Source organism: Glandiceps talaboti, chromosome 22 (genome assembly GCF_964340395.1).
Source record: "Glandiceps talaboti chromosome 22, keGlaTala1.1, whole genome shotgun sequence".
In the NCBI taxonomy this organism is placed as follows: domain Eukaryota; kingdom Metazoa; phylum Hemichordata; class Enteropneusta; family Spengelidae; genus Glandiceps; species Glandiceps talaboti.
The window spans coordinates 10,501,055-10,525,478 of record NC_135570.1 but is presented as its reverse complement, the minus strand read 5'-3'; the positions used below and the strand labels follow the sequence as shown (position 1 = coordinate 10,525,478).

At 36.6% G+C, this 24,424-nt stretch overlaps 2 protein-coding genes across 7 annotated transcripts in view; one reads left to right on the top strand and one right to left on the bottom strand.

Annotated features, from left to right (window-relative positions):
* The window catches only part of LOC144452562 (zinc finger MIZ domain-containing protein 1-like), a 127,907-nt gene extending 118,450 nt beyond the window's left edge, over positions 1–9,457 (top strand). For all 5 annotated transcript variants that reach the window (XM_078143667.1, XM_078143669.1, XM_078143671.1 and 2 more), the window contains 6 exons: positions 179–404; positions 755–909; positions 1,279–1,416; positions 2,718–3,043; positions 3,389–3,859; positions 5,278–9,457. In XM_078143667.1, the coding sequence (XP_077999793.1) occupies positions 179–404; positions 755–909; positions 1,279–1,416; positions 2,718–3,043; positions 3,389–3,859; positions 5,278–5,394 (1,433 nt within the window). In that variant the 3' untranslated portion in view covers positions 5,395–9,457. The remainder of the gene's footprint in view (positions 1–178; positions 405–754; positions 910–1,278; positions 1,417–2,717; positions 3,044–3,388; positions 3,860–5,277) is intronic.
* LOC144452563 (uncharacterized) lies at positions 5,242–22,469 on the bottom strand. 2 transcript variants are annotated; one of them, XM_078143672.1, is made up of 4 exons: positions 22,259–22,469; positions 17,491–17,603; positions 7,161–7,255; positions 5,242–5,838 (listed from the first exon to the last, which is right to left on the bottom strand). In XM_078143672.1, the coding sequence occupies exons 2-4, from the start codon at positions 17,570–17,572 to the stop codon at positions 5,695–5,697; spliced, it is 321 nt and encodes a 106-aa protein (XP_077999798.1). In that variant the 5' UTR covers positions 17,573–17,603; positions 22,259–22,469; the 3' UTR covers positions 5,242–5,694. The 2 variants fall into 2 exon arrangements, with proteins under 2 accessions (XP_077999798.1, XP_077999799.1); XM_078143673.1 differs by lacking the exon at positions 22,259–22,469 and adding an exon at positions 19,751–19,897.
* Positions 22,470–24,424: the final 1,955 nt, after the last annotated feature.

Sequence of the window (24,424 nt, the reverse complement as noted above, 5' to 3'; positions counted from 1 at the left end):
CCATTATTGAGAAGTAAATAGCGCCCTCTCGAGTTATGTCTGCAAGTTATCAATAGTTGCAGGATTTGTCATGCAAGTTTGAGTCATTATTATTTTTAGCAACTTTTAGGGAAAAAAAGATTGCAACATTGCTATTACAAGTAGATAAATCTTGGATTGTGTTGTTGTTTTTCTGTAGTTAAACGTAACTTCACAAGTGTTGCAGCATCGAGCAACAGTACATTGAATGGGGAGGATGGCGTAGAACAAACAGCAATTAAAGTGTCACTCAAAGACCCCATCACTTTCAGAAGAATCACACTGCCAGCTAGAGGTCATGACTGTAAACATATCCAGTGCTTTGATTTGGAGTCTTACTTACAACTCAACTGTGAGAGGGGTTCATGGAGGTGTCCTGTCTGCAAGTAAGTAACCACAATAATGTTCACAGTCTGCATCACATGTTGATCATGTGATTTATTTCAACCAATCAGTGTAGAGTTTGTATCACCGAGTCATTGCAACCAATTGCAGTGAATTTCACATATTGTGATGTATTCATCAAACATATTTCAACCAATCACATGTTAGTAGATCATATTGAAGTCATGTGATTCATTTCAACCAATCAATTTGAATTATATAGGATGCATTGTGCATGTGATCTTTGATACCCAGTTTTAACACTACATCCAAAATCATCATGTTTTGAAAAGTAGAGGATTTTTTTTTTAAATTCTGAGATTTTAAATTTTGTATGTCTTGTTACTTGCAGCAAAACTGCTCTGTTAGAGGGTTTAGAAGTAGACCAGTTCATGTGGGGTATTCTGACCGCTGTGTCGTCAGCTGACTTTGAAGAAGTCACCATTGATGCATCAGCTGCCTGGAAACCAGTCCCACTCAAACCAGATATCAAAGAAGAAGAAGCAGGTATGTTAGCAAGGTCATAGTTATGCTATAATTTTGGCTCAGTAATGTTAGGCAAACGAAGTGCAATATAATCAATCGGTCTTGTGTGCGATTAAAAAAGTCGATCGTTGAGGGACACGGCCAATCAACAGAACTGTACAAATTTTGGCCCAGGAACAACATGTTGATATCTAGTTCGGTGTCATTCAACTAATATGTGACTGTTCATGGGTCAATTGTGAGTCAGCTCTTTCTGTGATATCCATGTTGGAAAAAAATCACTTAACTTTGTAGCCAAAGAAGGAGAAATTGTAGTGTACATAGTGGAGAGACATTTGCATAAGAAAAAACTGTGAAAAGTATATTTTTAATGTTTTTAATTTCTTACAGATCCATGTCAGGGGGCCAAACGCTTCAAAAATAATACCATGTCACCGGGAAGTATGAACATGCATAACTTTGACCATATGGGACATTCACCATTCCCGTCATTACCGCCACCCCCTGGAGGACCAGAACAGTTTCCAGGTACGATAGTGTTCTGCCATTCCACTTATCATCATCTATCCCACTGGGATTATTGCATGTTATCAATAAAAAACCTGTCTGCCATTTTTATCAAACTAAATCATTTAACATTAACATTCCATAATACCCAATTTGTCCCATTTCTCATACTTCCATAGTTGACACAAAATTTCAGAAATTATCAAGTTTCCCCTCTCCTCTAATCCAGAAGAGTTCTTCTGTGGCAGGCTAAAAGACTGAAATTGTTTTTCAACAACGATATTCAAACAATAATTGCAGGCAAAATCTTTGAAACATACCAGTAAAATGTGCAACATTGCGTTGTGAAACAAATTATCGTCATTTGGTTTCAATGGTATCCTATCAACCTGCATGCATTACTGCCACAGTTGTTGTTTTAGTAGATAGCAAAACTTTAATTTTCTGGACACAATGGAAATGTAATTAATTTTGGAGTCTTGTTTATATTGAGTAGCTTTCTGTGTTTGTTGAGACTACACAGACTGCACTGAGAACAAGTCTACCTAAGACCATGGATAATCACAAATACATCCATGTCAAGATAAATATTAATTTACATCATACTTAAGGATTTAACCACAATACATACTTCTGAGATAGAGAAATAAATATATATTTTAGCCACATTCAAAGCAACAGGTAGTTCAAAAACAGCGTATCTGCTTTATTCATTTACTATTTTAAGACAACCACTTAACTTGTTTGGGTAGATACAACTAAATATGTAAATAGCTTCCTGGCCAAACATAACAAGACTCCCTTATCAATTATACTCCCACTGTGTACAGACAGTAAAACTGCTTCTAATAGAACAACAACTGAGGAAATAAAATGTTGCCAGTTGATTGGTTTTCATTTAATTGATGCTTTATTTATTACCATGACTGAAAACCCCTCACAAAGATATTAACAAAGTGTATTATGATGACGACTATGATAAATTGGCAAAGAAAGCCACTGTAGGTACAGGTCAACCATCAACTGAAAAAGAACAAAATCCAGTCACTGAGAACCCACATAGCGCCCTCTTGAGTTCATGTTTTGCGAATAGTTTTGTAGATAAAGCACCTTTTTTTTCAACCAATATGAATAAGAGAAATTTCATACACTTCTGTATATAATTTTGTGAAATCTCCAAAATGTGTCTGTCATTTTGTAGAGTATGTCCACCCTCCTCACACTTGTCAAAATTTCATTATCATCCGTAGTCTGCACCTAAGTAACTGTTTTGTTTTTTTTGTGTTTTTTTCTGCATTTTTTTCCTTTTCTTTCATGGACAGGTCCAGGCAATTATGATTTTAATTTTCCCAACCTAGGTCCAGGTGCACCACCACCACCAGCAACAGGTCCACCTGGTGGTCAGCCAGTACCAAGGGGGCCAAGCCCAGGTGGTCCACAGTATCCCAGCAGTTATGACCAGTTCAACAGTCCTACTTCACATCTACCCCAGGGGCCTATGCCGCAAGCAAGTTTTGGAGGCCCACAACCTAATAACTTTCCCAGTATGCCTGGAAGGCCAAGCACATTGTCCCATTTTGATGATGGTATTGCAACCAATGATTTAGTGGCAGTAGAAAAACAAATTAACCCCAGCATTCCTCACCCGGTAAGTAATATTGACAATATCGTATAATTTAGTTATACTTTCTTTATTTTACAAACAGTTGTTGTGTTGAAACTTGGACACCTGGGTATTGTTAGTCACATGTCTACATATGTGACTGACAATTACCGATATACAGTTGGTGAAAAAATGAATAAAACAATACCTGTGTACTCAAACATCGGCATATGATTGGTGAAATATTGAGTAAAACAGGTGTAGTCTTTTAGCAACTCTTTGATATGATAGGTATACCAATCATCTATATTTACCAGTAGTTAGTTTTGAGGCAAATGATCAAATGGTTTTAAAACACTGCTTTGTATTTCTATTTCTTGATTTGCGTAGATGAGGCGTCCAAGGAGTAATCAGGGCACACAACCACTCCGGCACCCCCCAGATATGCCGATTCCATCACCCCAGCAACCACTTACACCCCAACAGGTGGTGCAACAACAACAACAGTCAGTACAACAGCAACAGCAGCAGCAACAACAATCTAATGGTCCAAGAACGCCGCAGACACCACAAGCGCAGCATCCGAGTACAACAGTCATGCCAAATCCACATACGCCGCAGGCACCAAGCTCACAACTAACCATCCAGCAACCCCTCACGCCACATACTCCCCTCACTCCTCAACCAACCCAACCACAGCAACAACCGCCACCGCCGCAACAGAACCCCAGCCTAACTGTTAGTTCACAAGGAGGAAATAACAGTAACCCAGGCAGCAATGCAGCCAACAATTCTAACAATGCAACTGTAACGACTGACACTCCCCCAAGTGATGAGCCTCTCTTTGACGCTAACTTAGATGTAAGTAATCAGACTTCACTTTATTAAGATACCTATTCCTGATCTTTTTAGTCCCCAACGGGCACTGCCCGGAGTGGACTTGTACATTGGGTTTCGTCCATCCATGTCACAATCAAATATGATCAAAAGGCGGCCATATTTGTTGTTAAATTTCACAATATGCATCATAACTTTGCTAAGTGAGGCAAATGTATGTCACTTAATTGTGTGTCCTTGACCTGAATAACAAAATGGCAGCCATGTTTGTGATAAACAAGCATATTTTACCAGTTATCTCCAAAGTTTGATAGATATGGTCACCCCAACCCCACATTATCAATGATAAGCTTTCTAATGAAACTTTGACCTTGACAAACATTTTCAAGGTGAAATGACCCAAAAATTTTCTTTCTATGTTAACTCAAGAAGTTGAATCCATTTACATTGTATAACCCCCAAAGGTCAGCTTTTTTTATATATCTTGCCTTTGATGCCACATTCAAAGGTCAAATAGGAACTTGGCCAATATTTTATGAAATTTTGTATCTCGGTGCAACAGTCAAATTTAACCAATGACTTTGCCAAAAAAACACAATTTGGGGACTATTTGTTCAATACTGATATACCACTAAGTGATAATGTGAAGATTTGTTTTGTCCATCTTTATCAAATCAACAGAAAGTAATTCTTGGGCAAAAAAATAAAGGGGGGGGGGGGGGGGGTGCCACTCCAGGAAATAAAGGTATTGTCATACTTATTTTGTATAGATAAATCATCATGAATAGGCATTATGCATTTTATGCTACATTTTCATTTCTGCTGAGACTCACAATTGTACTGTAAGAATAGTAAAAAAGAATTCAAATTTGGTGGTTCTTGGCAATCAAAGCCAATTTATCTGATATGAAATCATGAAATTACTAACTAGACCTCAAAGTGTATGAAAATACTATCGTTTCCTGGAATAGCAGTCCTCTTGTGAAAACCAGGGACAATCGCACAATGTCACACAAGCTTAATAAACGAACAAAGTGTAGGACAAAACCCCTTTCCTAAACCATGATGAAAATTGTAGTGGGCAAACCACTAAAATCAATGCATTGCATTTTAATCACATTAGAAGTAAATTTTAATCAACTTGCAACATCTAAGAACTTGTTGGGAGTGATATCAATAGTTCAATGGAGGATAAAAAACTAAAGCAATTTAGGTAGAAAGTTTTCACAATTTGGTTAGCAGTTGGAAAATAAAGTTCAGCAATTGCATTGACACTGGAACCCCCAACCCCAATGAACGAAGTTTGTGTGACGTTGTGCGCTCTTCCTCCAATTTCCATCAAATAACACCAACAGTTCAGGTTTCTTATGAAGTACAATTTTACTTTTAATCTGTCCTCACAAACAAACAACTCAAAGGCAATGTTTGTATGTTTCTTACAGTTACTTCAGGAGAATGTTTGTGATCCCAATGAGTTGCTGTCTTACCTTGGGCCACCTGAGTCACCAAACAATAACAGCGATAACAGTGATGATTTGCTCTCTTTGTTTGAATCATAAAAAAGATGAACCACACACCCAGACTGTAACTTTTGCTAGAGACTGTCCTAGCAGCCAGTGATTCGTCAGTCGGCAAATGTGCAAGACTCTTGATGCATCCTTTTATGGAAAAGCTGTGCCCTTTTACGGAAATGTCGCATCTTCTATGAAGTGGTTGCGCCCTTTTATGGAAACATTAACTCCTTTTATGGCACTGTTGCACACTTTTATGGAAATATTGCAATGGCTGTGTATAGTAAAGCTTGCCAAGATAAACTTTAACTTTGTACATAACGGCTTTGACAGCCAAAACTTTAAGTATCATAAATACTTTTGTGTGTGTGTGGTGCTCCTGTGGTAAGCTCTAGTCATGTTATGTGCCTTGATACTACTACTGGTTGTTGTGTACTGTGTTGCTACAAAACAGCTAAGTTGATGTGGACACATTGCTGCAGAAAAGTTTGCCTATAAGAAGAAAAGGAACAAAGTGTGAGACTGTGTTACTATGGCAACTCCACCAAAGAGATGTTGCCAACATATCGAAATTCAGAGAAGCAAATACAGGCAAAACTGTCGTGTTTGACGCGTATGAAACAATACAGGTAAGAGTAATGTTTCAAATGAAAAAAAAAAGTTGTTGCCTGTGAGGCATAATGGACTAAAATGAAATGCCCAGAATTTGTTTATTGGCAAACTCTTTCCTCCTGTGGAGGCCAACTAACAATTCTTTGTTTCTTGTACATAAACGCAATCATCTAAGTGTTGACGCAGAAGAGATACTTACAAAACTGTAATGAAAATAAATAAAATAGATTATAGATTTGACAGATTGAGCTAAATCTATCTTTGAGGAAGAGATTTATTCATTGACAGACGATAGTCTCTCATGTAGGCAGTTATTTATGAATACTTTGAGTAGTACAAATGAAGGGTCAGAGGTCACCCAATATATCAGAATGTTTGTGCTTGAAACTGTATATTGCTAAATAAAATATTTATACCTTATATACCCATAGCTTCTACCAAACAAACGAAAAAAAAGTGAAAAAGACATTAGGTTTTTGGAATACTTTGTTAGACTTTACCCAGTAGACAATCAGTTCAGAAGGTTCTCTTTCAAATTACTCCTATGTTTTTGAAATATTTCACAACCGCCATTTTGTTTGTTCTTCCAATTTGTTTCCCATCCCCCTTCCAAATTTCTCTTAAAATGTAAAAAAAAAAAATGGTCCCAACTTCACCCCTTTCATGTTTTGATTCTGACGGCTGTGAGTAGGCAAAACAATGTCACATCTAATGAGATTTCATAGGGGTGTTTTGGCACATCACTTGTGATTTTTCACAAAATGGAAATTTCAAGCAAGATGAAAGTGAAAGGGCAGTACCTTCTAAGCTGTGAAGTCAACAGAGTCAGTCATTGTAGACAAAACTGTAAAATACTGTTTGTAGTTTAGTGTTCTTTTTGAGTCCAACTATACAAAATGTATTTTTAACTGTAGAAAAAAAACACAACCGTAGTTGTAAGTTCCAACTGTATTTTCTGTGCTTTGTATATACTTCCTTTTTTCTTGAACTGTATGGGTCAAAAACAATAGTTTTTATTCAATATCTGATTATGTAGCACTTTCAAGTCCCAGTTTTGCACCGTTTTTATCAAGACTGTTTCGAAACCAAATCAGAAATTTGATTTTAGAGCATAATTTTTGATAAAGTAAAAAATTCAAAATCCTATTCCAGATGTTATTATTCCAATACATGCTGAAGTATATAGTCATAGTGATGCTTACCTGCCAGTAGATATGTCGCCATGACAACAAGTAACTTTTCATAGGATGGTTTTCATGGAAACTTGTATGCATCCTTCTTCTCAAACACTGATGGCCTGCAAAAGTGAAAGCAAAATTGGAATTAAATGATCAACTTCGATGAAAATCACAAATTATTCAAATTTTGGAAACATCAAAATGTTTATCACTTGCAAACGACATCTTAGATTGTTCTGATGATTTACATAGCATGTTTCCATGGTAACAACTTCACAATCCCATTACACCATATTTTAGATGTGAACTATCTGATACCAAAATATCTGTGTTCTCATTATGACATTAACAAAGAAGTGCCCGTATTGGCATTGGCATATCTTGCAATCTGCCCTATGAACCTAAGTTATGAGTGGCTTATTCTATTTTCTGTGGCTCATAGGGGTGTACGGAGGGAGGGTGAAGAGGACAAAATCACATCTTATGAAAGGTTAACACTTGGCCAGTCTACAGTGAAAGAAGTAGAGTAGAGTCAGAGCTGACTAAAATATTATATATCATAATTTGTAGTAGATGTACAAGAAAAGCATTTTCTGTAATTCTTGCAGAAGTTAAATCATGAGTGTGTGAGGGATGAAATGGTTTCCCCTCATAACCAGTTGAAACCAGTACACAGTGGTTGAAATATGTTCTGTAGTAGCTCTGAAAACCAGTTTTAACAGGTTCAAACCAGTTTGTACTTTTAACTTGATGTATATTACACCATTGTAATTACTGTTAATTCTCATTAAATTTCTATTTTCAGAAATTTTATAAAAGATCTGTCAAAAGAGTGCTAAAAGAGAACAAAATTTCAGACCCAATAACTTCTGCTCGATCAGACAGTGTTTTTCAGTATCTTAAAATAATTGATCGTACTTCAACAAGTGATGGTAAATCTATGTAATATTGCTCTAACTTTTCGTACCTCTACTTTGCCTGACTCCGACTCGCCCCAATGTCTTTGGTGCACTGTCCACCGGGAGGGTTATACCACATTAAGAGCTTTTATACATGCGGATGACTGCAATGACAATTTCAGATTTGTGACTTCATTGCTGGGGAGTTATGTTTGAGGATTTTTTACAAATTTTGTATGACTTCTAAATTTTTATTCAGGGACACAAAGGTTATGAAACCTGACTTTTGAACCAATGTGATGCAATAAGGACATATTGTGATCATTTTAGGGGGAAATTTCCAAATCAAAGTTGGAGAAAAAGAACACATTTTCAATAATATGGGGAGGTATGCAGGGTTGTATTTTAGAATATGGAAGGCAGGCACTTTTTTGTAGACAATGGTAAGGAATGAGTTGAAGTTTGAGTCAGGCCAAGATGAGGCATTTTATAAAGAGTGAGATGTACTCCTGTTGTCTGCTTACTGGTGGTTTCAAACTCCAACCTTCTGTGAACTATAAAATTAACACATATTTCCCTGTACCATCAGTACTGTAATTCCTGTCCTTTGTAGCAGCCATTTTGTTTTTGTTGTGGAAACTACTTAAGGAATATCCAACTTGCGATAAATATTTCCATTTAGTGGTATCAGTTTCCACGTAAATCTTTAACAAAACCATGTGACAGTATGTTGGAGTTTGAAAATAAGAGATCACCAAATCCCATAAAAATGTAAATACAGCATTAACAGCCTAGTGCATTTTGTTTGTACAGCCTAAGAGATCTGATGTTCTTTTAGTCATATGATAAATTGACACCCCTGTTTTCCACCTAACTGTGGTTTCTCCCAATTGTTTTTTACAGTGAGGTTGATCCACTTGTAGAAATATAGGGTCAATGTCAAGTAAAAACAGTACCAACCTATTGTACTTACAAATGTTCATAGTTTACTTATAAAAAGAACATTGACCATCTCAAAATGTCCACCATTTTGTTGTGAACACAAGAATTCAGCATTGATCAGCTGACCTAGCAGCAAAAAAATGGGCTTTGTTGTATTACAATCTATTTTATCTACACCTGCGTTTCCGATTCTTGAAGCTCTAACTTTCTTTCCTTATCAGACACCATCATGCAAACGAATTTTGTACTGTAAATATCCCACTACAATCAGTGTAAAACCATTACCTTGTTCATGGTATGTCTTCCGTTTAGATGTCCCCTGATTTTTTTTGTTATGTTTTTTTTTTGTCATTACCCATGATGCATTGTACTTGGTGCAATTTTGTTGACCTAGTCACACTAGCAATGTAAATGTAGACAGACACAATTATCAACTTGTAACTCAATATTTATCTAATAAAATACATGATATACGTTTTACATGATAGTTCTCTTTCAGTCTCTTTATTGCTCTCATTCCCAGGAGTGGGATATGTGCTGCCAATACTTAAAACCCCAGACCCCATTTTAGAATCATTTTGAATACCCCACTGTAGACCATTACAGGTTTTATAAGATAACAGACCCCATATTAGACCAAATAGCAAGAAAACACGTCCAAAGGGATGGCTGAAGTAAATCCCCCCCCCCCCCCCATTCTAGAATGTCACTATCCCTGAAGACCCTTGTAAGAGAAACCTGTAAGCAGCATAACTCGTTTATATATTTATTTCTCCGCCACATTCATGGTACCTGTCCCACTAATGATAAAGTGAGGGGATTGATTTCTGACATATCTCCCACTAACTCTACATATAAAGTGAGGGGATTGATTTCTGACATATCTCCCACTAACATTACATATAAAGTGAGGGATTGGTTTCTAACATCTCTCCCACTAACACTTCATATAAAGTGAGGGGATTGATTTCTAACATATTTCCCACTAACACTACATGTAAAGTGAGGGGATTGGTTTCTAACATATTTCCCACTAACACTACATATAAAGTGAGGGGATTGGTTTCTGACATATCTCCCACTTAACACTACATATAAAGTGAGGGGATTGGTTTCTGACATATCTCCCACTAACACTACATATAAAGTGAAGGGATTGGTTTCTGACATATCTCCCACTAACACTACATATAAAGTGAGGGGATTGGTTTCTAACATATCTCCCACTAATACTACATGTAAAGTGAAGGGATTGGTTTCTGACATATCTCCCACTAACACTACATGTAAAGTGAAGGGATTGGTTTCTGACATATCTCCCACTAACACTTCATATAAAGTGAGGGGATTGATTTCTAACATATCTCCCACTAACACTACATGTAAAGTGAGGGGATTGGTTTCTAACATATTTCCCACTAACACTACATATAAAGTGAGGGGATTGGTTTCTGACATATCTCCCACTAACACTACATATAAAGTGAAGGGATTGGTTTCTGACATATCTCCCACTAACACTACATATAAAGTGAGGGGATTGGTTTCTGACATATCTCCCACTAACACTTCATATAAAGTGAGGGGATTGGTTTCTGACATATCTCCCACTAATACTACATATAAAGTGAAGGGATTGGTTTCTGACATATCTCCCACTAATACTACATATAAAGTGAAGGGATTGGTTTCTGACATATCTCCCACTTAACACTACATATAAAGTGAGGGGATTGGTTTCTAACATATTTCCCACTAATACTACATATAAAGTGAGGGGATTGGTTTCTGACATATCTCCCACTAATACTACATATAAAGTGAAGGGATTGGTTTCTGACATATCTCCCATTAACACTACATATAAAGTGAGGGGATTGGTTTCTGACATATCTCACACTAACACTACATATAAAGTGAGGGGATTGGTTGCTGACATATTTCCCACTAACACTACATATAAAGTGAGGGGATTGATTTCTGACATATCTCCCACTATCACTACATATAAAGTGAGGGATTGGTTTCTGACATATCTCCACTAACACTACATATAAAGTGAGGGGATTGGTTTCTGACATATCTCCCACTAATACTACATATAAAGTGAGGGGATTTGTTTTTGACATATCTCCCATTAACACTACATATAAAGTGAGGGGATTGGTTTCTAACATATCTCACACTAACACTACATATAAAGTGAGGGGATTGGTTTCTGACATATCTCCCACTAACTCTACATATAAAGTGAGGGGATTGGTTTCTGACATATCTCCACTAACACTACATATAAAGTGAGGGATTGGTTTCTGACATATCTCCACTAACACTACATATAAAGTGAGGGGATTGGTTTCTGACATATCTCCCACTAACACTACATATAAAGTGAGGGGATTGGTTTCTAACACATCTCCCACTAACACTATATATATAAAAGTGAGGGGATTGGTTTCTGACATATCTCCCACTAACACTACATATAAAGTGAGGGGATTGGATTCTGACATATCTCCCACTAACACTACATATAAAGTGAGGGGATTGGTTTCTGACATATCTCCCTAACACTATATATAAAGTGAGGGGATTGGTTTCTAACATATCTCCCACTAACATTACATATAAAGTGAGGGGATTGGTTTCTGACATATCTCCCACTAACACTACATATAAAGTGAGGGGATTGGTTTCTGACATATCTCCCACTAACACTACATGTAAAGTGAGGGGATTGGTTTCTAACATATTTCCCACTATCACTACATATAAAGTGAGGGGATTGGTTTCTGACATATCTCCCACTAACACTACATATAAAGTGAGGGGATTGGTTTCTGACATATCTCCCACTAACACTACATATAAAGTGAGGTGATTGGTTTTTGACATATCTCCCACTAACTCTACATATAAAGTGAGGGGATTGGTTTCTGACATATCTCCGACTAACACTACATATAAAGTGAGGGGATTGGTTTCTAACATATTTCCCACTATCACTACATATAAAGTGAGGGGGTAGGTTTCTAACATTTCTCCCACTAACACTACATATAAAGTGAGGGGATTGGTTTTTGACATATCTCCCACTAACACTACATATAAAGTGAGGGATTGGTTTCTGACATATCTCCACTAACACTACATATAAAGTGAGGGATTGGTTTCTGACATATCTGCACTAACACTACATATAAAGTGAGGGGATTGGTTTCTGACATATCTCCCACTAATACTACATATAAAGTGAGGGGATTGGTTTTTGACATATTTCCCACTAACACTACATATAAAGTGAGGGATTGGTTTCTGACATATCTCCACTAACACTACATATAAAGTGAGGGGATTGGTTTCTGACATATCTCCCACTAATACTACATATAAAGTGAGGGGATTGGTTTTTGACATATTTCCCACTAACACTACATATAAAGTGAGGGATTGGTTTCTGACATATCTCCACTAACACTACATATAAAGTGAGGGGATTGGATTCTGACATATCTCCCACTAACACTACATATAAAGTGAGGGGATTGGTTTCTGACATATCTCCCTAACACTAAAAAGTGAGGGGATTGGTTTCTAACATATTTCCCACTAACACTACATATAAAGTGAGGGGATTGGTTTCTGACATATCTCCTACTAACACTACATATAAAGTGAGGGGATTGGTTTCTAACATATTTCCCACTAACACTACATATAAAGTGAGGGGATTGGTTTCTGACATATCTCCGACTAACACTACATATAAAGTGAGGGGATTGGTTTCTAACATATTTTCCACTAACACTACATATAAAGTGAGGGGATTGGTTTCTGACATATCTCCCACTAACACTACATATAAAGTGAGGGGATTGGTTACTGACATATTTCCCACTAACACTACATATAAAGTGAGGGGATTGATTTCTGACATATCTCCCATTAACACTACATATAAAGTGAGGGGATTGGTTACTGACATATTTCCCACTAACACTACATATAAAGTGAGGGGATTGGTTTCTGACATATCTCCCACTAACACTACATATAAAGTGAGGGGATTGGTTACTGACATATTTCCCACTAACACTTATAAAGTGAGGGGATTGGTTTCTGACACATCTCCCACTAACACTACATATAAAGTGAGGGGATTGGTTTCTGACATATCTCCGACTAACACTACATATAAAGTGAGGGGATTGGTTTCTGATATATCTCCTACTAACACTACATATAAAGTGAGGGTATAGGTTTCTGACATATCTCCCATTAACACTACATATAAAGTGAGGGGATTGGTTTCTGACATATCTCCCATTAACACTACATATAAAGTGAGGGTATAGGTTTCTGACATATCTCCCATTAACACTACATATAAAGTGAGGGTATAGGTTTCTAACATATCTCCCACTAACATTACATATAAAGTGAGGGGATTGGTTTCTGACATATCTCCCACTAACTCTACATATAAAGTGAGGGGATTGGTTTCTGACATATCTCCACTAACACTACATATAAAGTGAGGGATTGGTTTCTGACATATCTCCACTAACACTACATATAAAGTGAGGGGATTGGTTTCTGACATATCTCCCACTAACACTACATATAAAGTGAGGGGATTGGTTTCTAATACATCTCCCACTAACACTATATATATAAAAGTGAGGGGATTGGTTTCTGACATATCTCCCACTAACACTACATATAAAGTGAGGGGATTGGATTCTGACATATCTCCCACTAACACTACATATAAAGTGAGGGGATTGGTTTCTGACATATCTCCCTAACACTATATATAAAGTGAGGGGATTGGTTTCTAACATATCTCCCACTAACATTACATATAAAGTGAGGGGATTGGTTTCTGACATATCTCCCACTAACACTACATATAAAGTGAGGGGATTGGTTTCTGACATATCTCCCACTAACACTACATGTAAAGTGAGGGGATTGGTTTCTAACATATTTCCCACTATCACTACATATAAAGTGAGGGGATTGGTTTCTGACATATCTCCCACTAACACTACATATAAAGTGAGGGGATTGGTTTCTGACATATCTCCCACTAACACTACATATAAAGTGAGGTGATTGGTTTTTGACATATCTCCCACTAACTCTACATATAAAGTGAGGGGATTGGTTTCTGACATATCTCCGACTAACACTACATATAAAGTGAGGGGATTGGTTTCTAACATATTTCCCACTATCACTACATATAAAGTGAGGGGGTAGGTTTCTAACATTTCTCCCACTAACACTACATATAAAGTGAGGGGATTGGTTTTTGACATATCTCCCACTAACACTACATATAAAGTGAGGGATTGGTTTCTGACATATCTCCACTAACACTACATATAAAGTGAGGGATTGGTTTCTGACATATCTGCACTAACACTACATATAAAGTGAGGGGATTGGTTTCTGACATATCTCCCACTAATACTACATATAAAGTGAGGGGATTGGTTTTTGACATATTTCCCACTAACACTACATATAAAGTGAGGGATTGGTTTCTGACATATCTCCACTAACACTACATATAAAGTGAGGGGATTGGTTTCTGACATATCTCCCACTAATACTACATATAAAGTGAGGGGATTGGTTTTTGACATATTTCCCACTAACACTACATATAAAGTGAGGGATTGGTTTCTGACATATCTCCACTAACACTACATATAAAGTGAGGGGATTGGATTCTGACATATCTCCCACTAACACTACATATAAAGTGAGGGGATTGGTTTCTGACATATCTCCCTAACACTAAAAAGTGAGGGGATTGGTTTCTAACATATTTCCCACTAACACTACATATAAAGTGAGGGGATTGGTTTCTGACATATCTCCTACTAACACTACATATAAAGTGAGGGGATTGGTTTCTAACATATTTCCCACTAACACTACATATAAAGTGAGGGGATTGGTTTCTGACATATCTCCGACTAACACTACATATAAAGTGAGGGGATTGGTTTCTAACATATTTTCCACTAACACTACATATAAAGTGAGGGGATTGGTTTCTGACATATCTCCCACTAACACTACATATAAAGTGAGGGGATTGGTTTCTGACATATCTCCCTAACACTAAAAAGTGAGGGGATTGGTTTCTAACATATTTCCCACTAACACTACATATAAAGTGAGGGGATTGGTTTCTGACATATCTCCTACTAACACTACATATAAAGTGAGGGGATTGGTTTCTAACATATTTCCCACTAACACTACATATAAAGTGAGGGGATTGGTTTCTGACATATCTCCGACTAACACTACATATAAAGTGAGGGGATTGGTTTCTAACATATTTTCCACTAACACTACATATAAAGTGAGGGGATTGGTTTCTGACATATCTCCCACTAACACTACATATAAAGTGAGGGGATTGGTTACTGACATATTTCCCACTAACACTACATATAAAGTGAGGGGATTGATTTCTGACATATCTCCCATTAACACTACATATAAAGTGAGGGGATTGGTTACTGACATATTTCCCACTAACACTACATATAAAGTGAGGGGATTGGTTTCTGACATATCTCCCACTAACACTACATATAAAGTGAGGGGATTGGTTACTGACATATTTCCCACTAACACTTATAAAGTGAGGGGATTGGTTTCTGACACATCTCCCACTAACACTACATATAAAGTGAGGGGATTGGTTTCTGACATATCTCCGACTAACACTACATATAAAGTGAGGGGATTGGTTTCTGATATATCTCCTACTAACACTACATATAAAGTGAGGGGATTGGTTTCTGATATATCTCCTACTAACACTACATATAAAGTGAGGGTATAGGTTTCTAACATATCTCCCACTAACATTACATATAAAGTGAGGGTATAGGTTTCTGACATATCTCCCATTAACACTACATATAAAGTGAGGGTATAGGTTTCTAACATATCTCCCACTAACACTACATATAAAGTGAGGAGATTGATTTCTGACATATCTCCCATTAACACTACATATAAAGTGAGGGTATAGGTTTCTAACATATCTCCCACTAACACTACATATAAAGTGAGGAGATTGATTTCTGACATATCTCCCATTAACACTACATATAAAGTGAGGGTATAGGTTTCTAACATATCTCCCACTAACACTACATATAAAGTGAGGAGATTGATTTCTGACATATCTCCCATTAACACTACATATAAAGTGAGGGTATAGGTTTCTGACATATTTCCCACTAACACTACATATAAAGTGAGGAGATTGATTTCTGACATATCTCCCACTAACACTACATATAAAGTGAGGGGATTGATTTCTGACATATCTCCCATTAACACTACATATAAAGTGAGGGGATTGGTTTCTAACATATTTCCCACTAATACTACATATAAAGTGAGGGGATTGGTTTCTGACATATCTCCCATTAACACTACATATAAAGTGAGGGGATTGGTTTCTGATATATCTCCTACTAACACTACATATAAAGGGAGGGATTTATTTTTGACAGTGCTGGTCATTGTTTGCTGTCACTTTTATTGCTTTTGGCAATGTGTAATACCTAACTTTAAAATGTTATTACCGATATTTTCTTCTTAGAGTGGCAATAATGGATGAGGCTTAGATATTTATTTTGGAGTTTTAATTTATAAAACAATTTTATCATGGCTGCCTACTTGAAAAATCAATGTGAAACAACATATGTCAAGTCCTTGAGTTTTTATAACTCAATAAATTGCAGAAGATTAATAAATGATTGTGTAAAATTTAACTTTTACACATATTTTAGCTTTTTGCAATGTAAATGATAAAATTGTCATGATAAAATTGTTTTATAAATTAAATATCCAAAATAAACACCTAATTCTCATCCATATGACTATTTTATAGCTAAAAATACTTGTTTGATTCCGGTAACCCAACCCAACCTCAAATTTCACTGCCAAGCGTAAACTTTTTGGGGGTATTTAAAAAAAATCCCAGCAGGAGTTTCAATATAAGCTATTAAAGGGTAATGAGTAGCAAGAGTTATTAAAGTTCGCATACGTGAAGAGAACAGTAGACTGAGTCATTGACAATTAAAATGTTGAAAAAGTGTTTTTAAGTTTAAAATGAGAGCCACAAAAAGATGGGGAATAAAATGGGTGGCAAGGAGTATTGGTTACAAGGGACATTAATTGAGGATCATCCTGTTTAGAAAGTTTACCTTGAATTTTGGAATGCTAATCCTTACTTAGAAATATTTAAATCTCAATACAAAACTGTTTAAATTTTCCATCCTAAAGTTTCCTATCTAAGTATCATATATATTATCTGCCTTTTAGCTGAGCTATGTTTATGATAAATAAGTCTTTCTGCTCATAACACAAACCCCTACACTTTATAAACCATCTACTTTTTACATTCATTCAGAAACGCCAATATTTTATCAGTCATCAAACAGAAAACAAAAGCGTTTTGTCCTTACCTTGAAATAGTTGCCAACTTCTGTGTCGTTGAATCTCGAAAGTGTGTCTGTAGTTGTGTTCAGCATCACATCTTTGGCCCATCTTCTCAGTATTGAATTTTCGGATCAGTTAGCTGGGGAAACATAAAATATATTAAAACTGTGTCACTATGAATATTCTTGAATTACTACAGCTATCTGTGTCTTTGATATTAAAGTCGGAATAACAAAAGTCAATCTGTGACAAATAGCATCCAACCCTTCTGCAACTCCAACTGCCATAAGCAATAAGCAACAACACCTCTTTACTTATTATTTTGTGCTTTTTAAAATCATGTAAAGAAATAACCATGGCATATTACTTCTGTTGCAATTCAACTATAATAAAGCGAAATGTGTCATAATTTGCTTCTGAGACGATTAAATACAACATTTTTTATTGACTGGACATAACTGGTCACTCTGAAAGAGGGTGTAGGCTTGTGACCCTTTAATCTGGATATCTTAACTATGTAATAAGCAAATATGGATTATATTGCATTTTGCTGTTGTTTTCATATTTCAACAGAGAGGGCGCCCTCCTTGTTACACTTATAATCATCAAAAACACAAACAAGGGGTTAGGCCTAAAAAAAAAAACTGTTTGGTTCCAGTTACCCAACCCCACCTAGTTTTTCACTGCCGACCCTAAACTTTTTTTATACATATTTGAGAACAAAATAACAAAATCGCAAAAATCATGAAGTCTCGCAAGAAATAGTGGATGTGGAAACTGACATCAACTTAAAAAGACAATATAAAACTATTCTTCCAATCTGTAATGGCTGTACATCTGATAGGAATAAATAAACAACACAGAGACCATTTGGAAAACAATGGAAAACCTGAACTAGACACTCAAACATGAAAAAAAAATATAATAAAATCAAATAAATAATCTACCTTCTACCTACCCCACCTATTTTAATGTAATCGGAACCACACATTTTTTTACACCTAATCGGAACCACACAATTTTTTTTATTAGACCTTAGCAGAAATTACAATACCCGAATATAAACAATATTCCTTCACATTATCAATTCTAAATCCATTTTTTTTAAAAAGAGCACTCTTAATTGAAAACATTGACTGTAGTTTTTCCATTTTGAACAAAACTTGTGTAACTTGTTCAAAACAGTATTGCAAACCATCCTTAGATTCCAACAATAACAATTAATAATAATAATTTTTAATCAAATTAATAGTATAAAATCTTAGTAGCTGCAATAATTGTAGCGTTTATTGTGATTTTGAGGTTTTTTCTTCTGTTTTGTGCTTTTTGTTTCGTTCCGAAGTTTAACTGGAACCAGTGGAAGCAAACACTACAATTCCTGTGATGACGTAACGCAAATAGACGGAAGCAATTCAAATCTGAATCGCAAAGTTGGGCGGATTTTTCTGCAAAAGTACGCCTTACCTGCCAAAAAGAATCGGACATTTCCTAACTCCAACATTAATTACGGAGAATAAAGACCCAAGACATGCTCAGAGGTACCCCACTCCCGTCAAAAGTAGCAACGCATGCAGAATTCAGCATTTTGAAATTGGTAGTACGCTGACATCTCACTCACGTTTTCAGCGTGATATCGTCTATCATTTGCGTTAACCTTACTGGACTTGTAGTTTAACATAGGAACGAAAAAAGAGCACAGAACAGAAGAAAAAACACTCAAAATCACAATAAACGCTACAATTATTGCAGATAAAATCTTAGCGATGAAGAAGTTCCATTCACATTAGATCTTCCTATTCTATCACACGTTACAGTATTACAATGATGCGGCAAAACAACATATTTCAACACATGGGGGGGGGGGGACAATAAAAATTGCAACTGTTCACAAAAGTGTTCAAACTGTCCTTTTTTCAAAATATTGATAAATTAGTGACGACGACGGTTGAAAAATGCAGCAGAAAACATCGAAGATTTGTAAATTGGCGTAGTTACACAGTGGACTGTGCTCGCTTTTCGCTCAAACCGGAAGGGACGACCTACTCCGTATGCAAGCATAACATAGTTGCAATAAAAATTATGTACCGTTTGTTTCGGTTTTGGGTTGTTTTTTCTGGGTGTTTTTGTGCCTTTTTTTCATTCCGACGTTTCACTGGCAACGAATGCTACAATTCCGGTAACGTTAACGCAAATATACGGATGCGATGTTCAAGTGGTAGATGCGAAGCAGATCTGAATCGCGCACAGTTGAGTGGATTTTTCTGCTAAAAGTAAAATACGCCTTACCTGCCAAAAAAAACCCGGACATTTCCTAACTCCCACATAATTACAGAGCCTTCACTACCCAAGAAGTGTTCAGAGGACGAGAGGTACCCCAATCCCGTCAAAATCGGCAAAAGTAGCAACGCACTGTAATGTTATTACAGCATTTTGAAACGGTTATCGTACGGTAGTCTGCTGACATCTCGCGTGAACGTTTTCGGCGTGATCTCGTCTATTTGAGTTGAGTTTGTTTCGCTGAATTAAAAAAAAAACCTCAAAAACAGAGAACAACTCAAAATCAAAACAAACTCTACAATTATTGCAGCTATAATTTCGGCTAAAAAGCGGCCATTTGAACCAAAAAGTGTCCAAAGAAATCCTTGTTTTTAAAGATACACGGAGATGATCACTCTCTGAGAGTGTTCTGCCGAGGCCGCGGCCTTGCGACATTGGCCCCCTAAAATTACAAATGGCGCAATAATTTTCCCACCTTGCGTCAATTTGGCGCATTCATTTTTAATACGGCAGACACCTAAGTCCAGGGCAAGCCCCTGCCCTGGCCGGCGTCAATACCACAAAAAGTATACTGACTCCGTAAGCGACAGTTTTGTTGACATCATATAAGATACAGTGACAACGCGCAGTTCTATTGTCAACATGCAAACAAATGCAACAAAAAGATCCAACTTTGATAAAACATAATCTTTAATTGAAACATTAGAGGGAGTAGATGAGGCGCCGAAATGGACGTCTCTCTTCACATGTTTTGTCTACCGACGCATCACTGTCTCGACCTCTGACCTACTCACTGACGTGTGTGAAACACTGAACTTGCTACGGGAAATCGGAACATCTCTCTGCCACATAAGCCTTAGGAAACCAAATTTTATGGGACAGGTTGTGATTTTCATTTGTTGATGGGTTAAATTAATGGAAACAAAATGAGTACATGTGTATTTTGATTCCGACAAAGCTGTGTTAGGGGATCGTATTGCATGATGTTGACAGTGACACATGTGAATGTTGGGCACTGAATCAATGAGTGATCACTGGCATAACCACTCGAGACGGCCGATGCATGTGCGCCCGGTCAGACATGAAGAATGAACTCAGAGATGAAATCAGAAAATAATTACAGTTGTATTTACAAAGCATCCTAACTTTGACGTTGTTGATAGTTTTAGTTCAAGATCTCTGAGTTTCAAGGACACCTAATGTCAGCTTTCCGTATCAAGTTTACAATACATGTATGTAACTAATGCTGTCATTTGATATAGCAGGACCAAACCATGTTACACAGCCAGTGATGGTAGTTAATAAAAATAAATTATTTGAAAGTTTGTTTGACTGTATTATTTGTAAGTTTTTCGTTCACATTTGGTACTTTTTAAAGTTAGGGAGTTTATTTTCTTCAAAATGTTTTTTTTTTAAAACTCTTGTCATGAATTTGAAGAGGGAATGATAAACATGGCAATGTAACAGTTGTAAAAATGAAACAAGTGGTTACAAGATTAGGATTTCTCAAATTTTTTAATCAATCATATGTTCTCTAATTTTGAAGTTGTTCTTTGTCCTTGTCTGAGAAAAGGAATCATAAATTTGAGCACTGCTATTCATTGATATTCAGATTAAAAATTGTGACTACCTGGCTGTCCAATCTTTCTAAACAATATATAATATACTCTGTAGAAATGACTTAAAATTACATAATCTTAATTGCCTTCATTTTCTAAGGTGTAATGTGTAGTGCACAGTTTTCACAAAATAGCTTACTGGGAACTGTTATTATGAATGGAATTTTTTTATGTAGTTAGGTAATAGTCTATGTGTAATGGAATATCTCAGACCACGGTATCTCCATAGTGGTCTGAGGTAATATATATAATTTCATAGACAATAAATAATAGACCCCACTCCCTGTCAAATGACCCCACTTTTTCCAACCAGGGGGCCTTTGTCCCCACTAGTTGGAAACCTTGGCAGAACACTGCTCTCAAAAGAGATAACTACAATGCCATCCTAGAACAAGGGAGAAAGTATGGTCCTAGATATATTTATTTTTCGTCTGAGAACTCAAAATCCCGAAGCCCGAAGAAACCCTCTTGGAACCCTCTCAAAAATTGAGTTTTGATATAAAAATGAACTGATCTAAGGAGCGCATTTCAGTGTACGGTGGGTAAGATTTTTCATTAAAATCCGTACCCTATGATTTTCAAGTGATAATAACACGTGTCTGCCTTGTAGGCTATTGTCCCTACTCTCTACGTTGTTATTGCGATATGCTAATATTTGAGTTCAGTCACGATGTACTTTTTGGGGTTTTCATGGCAGAATTTCGATGGCAGTCACAGTATCAAATGTAATCACGATTCTTTATATTTACAGTCCAGGTCTTTAAAAAAAATAATGACCACTAAATGGTCAAATTAACATGCATCTTCCAAAATCTGCACAATCTGCAACAATTTCCTTGAAATTCAAAAATCTTTTGCCATTGCTATGGATCGGGAACGAAAGTGAAGGTTTACTCACCGAAATGTCTGTGTCGCAATGCATTGTCGCGTTCGTGAGTTGTACATATTTCCTGCCTGCCGATATTTTCGTACACTCTAGTAACTTTCGGTCGTATTTTTCTGCTCTACAAAACCACCTTGGTACGACTTTTACTAACGTCTTCAAGACAGTATTCTAAATTCTAATAATTATCGCCATTGGACATACCAGCGTCACGTCCCCAACTCAAATAAGGTTTTGCTGTTTGAAATTGGTGTCTCGTTACCTCATACACCTGTGATTTCAATGTAAATCAAAGTATTTATATTCAGAGCACGAGGTAATATGAACGTCAAGGAATTTTAGCACCTGTTTCTCCGAAAGAACTACTTTGTAAATTCATAGGTTAGACCATTAGAGATATGGGGGGTTATGGTTACATTTTGTAATGAGCACATTACTTTATGAGAGTGAAATCCGTCTTCACAGAGAAACTCCGTGTTCACATAATCTAACGCTGTCATTTACTTGTGGCTCATTACCCCAAAAAATGAAAATAAAAAAATATTTATTTATTTATAACAATATCAATTTAAAGCGTGGGTTAAGATAGAGAACCACCTTGACCTCGGAATTTCTTGGTTGGACTCGCCGAGGGTAGATTTCAACCAAAAAATTCCTAGGTCGAGGTGGTTCTCTCTTACTTAATGACTCTAATCTACATTTAAAATAAATCTAACACCCTTTACCAAGGGTTTCCTTGCACTCTAAAAATGCAACTGCAAGGCCTGAATGATAAAAAGCTAAAAGAAAAAACCTAGGCGGTTTAATCCTTGAGGCATAATTTACTAAACTTGTGTTTTTCATATCAATAGTTATATCAACTGTGAACCGCATGTACGTAAATGGGTCATACAGAGATTTACATGTATGCTGTGTATTGAAATGCCATGAGAATACATGTTTTTATAGATTCCAAATTAACAAATATAAAGAAAAGAAAAAAATGTACCAAGAGCACTATCATGTTCAATAAATCCAATTTCGGAGGTTTTCTGCTTTATACTCTCACAAGACACATGGGGCGGCGGAGGGAAGGGGGCTTTCTTTCTATTTATTTGGGTTATTTCGATCAGTCTAAACAATCAGGAGTTCGACTTTTCAGTCTTTCTACTGACTTCCACTGTGGCGAGACACAGGGGAGAGACACGGAAGGGGGGTTCCTCGGCGCTTCAGAGTTAGTATTGTGAAATCGGAATACACATAAATAACCAGAATGTTCGGTCTTTCAACTTATTTCGATCTGCTTGACTAAAGAACTAAAATTTCTGCTTCTCTCAACCTGACACATTCAATATAGGCCATTCATGTGGGGCAATGATCCCCTGCAAACACATACAATGTTGCAATATTTTTTTATACGATATAGCTCAATCAAAACCAAAACAAATCGCTTCAAAAATAGTTTTAATCCTGTCAGTTCGTATTTTAAATGATTCGTATTTTGTTTTGGCGTTTTAGCGTATGTACACATTTACCACTTTTAATGTTATTCATATCCACTCTGTTCATGTTTTAACCGAGCTACGTATAACCAAAGCGAATTCCGGTGTTTATTGTTATACTTATGACCATAAAGATAATGATAATAATAATTTCATTTTTTTTTTCTCGGCGACACTTAAATGTGAAATGTTTAAAGGCCAAGGTCCAAACAGGCTATGTGCCCACGCTACGGAAGTAGGTTTGCGCATGTGCAACGGAATGCGTTTGTTTATCTGGGAGGAGCATTTGGTAAATCCGACCCAGGTAGTTTATCAACATATTAGTGCCTGTTCACACATATTGGTTACATGTAGTTCTTGCCTAATCCGAAGAGTCCCTTGTTATATTTTTTTTTTCAAGTCTAGTGGCAGTGTTTCTGCTATGTTTTTTTCCGGTGCGTTCGTACGGCCAGACACCCAGTCTGGGTGAAACACGTATTTCTATAAACTTATACATACAAATTATAACCCGAAAAATTATATTTTGAGGGACCTGTTCTAACACGATCCAAACACTATTACACAGTGACAATTTGTATCATTGAAATTGTAAACTGAAATTCTTGGGTACGAACAAACTTACTTACTTGTATCATTTGTACAAGGTACTAGATTACAGTTGCACACGTACATACTAGCGTCGGCATTTGGTCGATCGTTA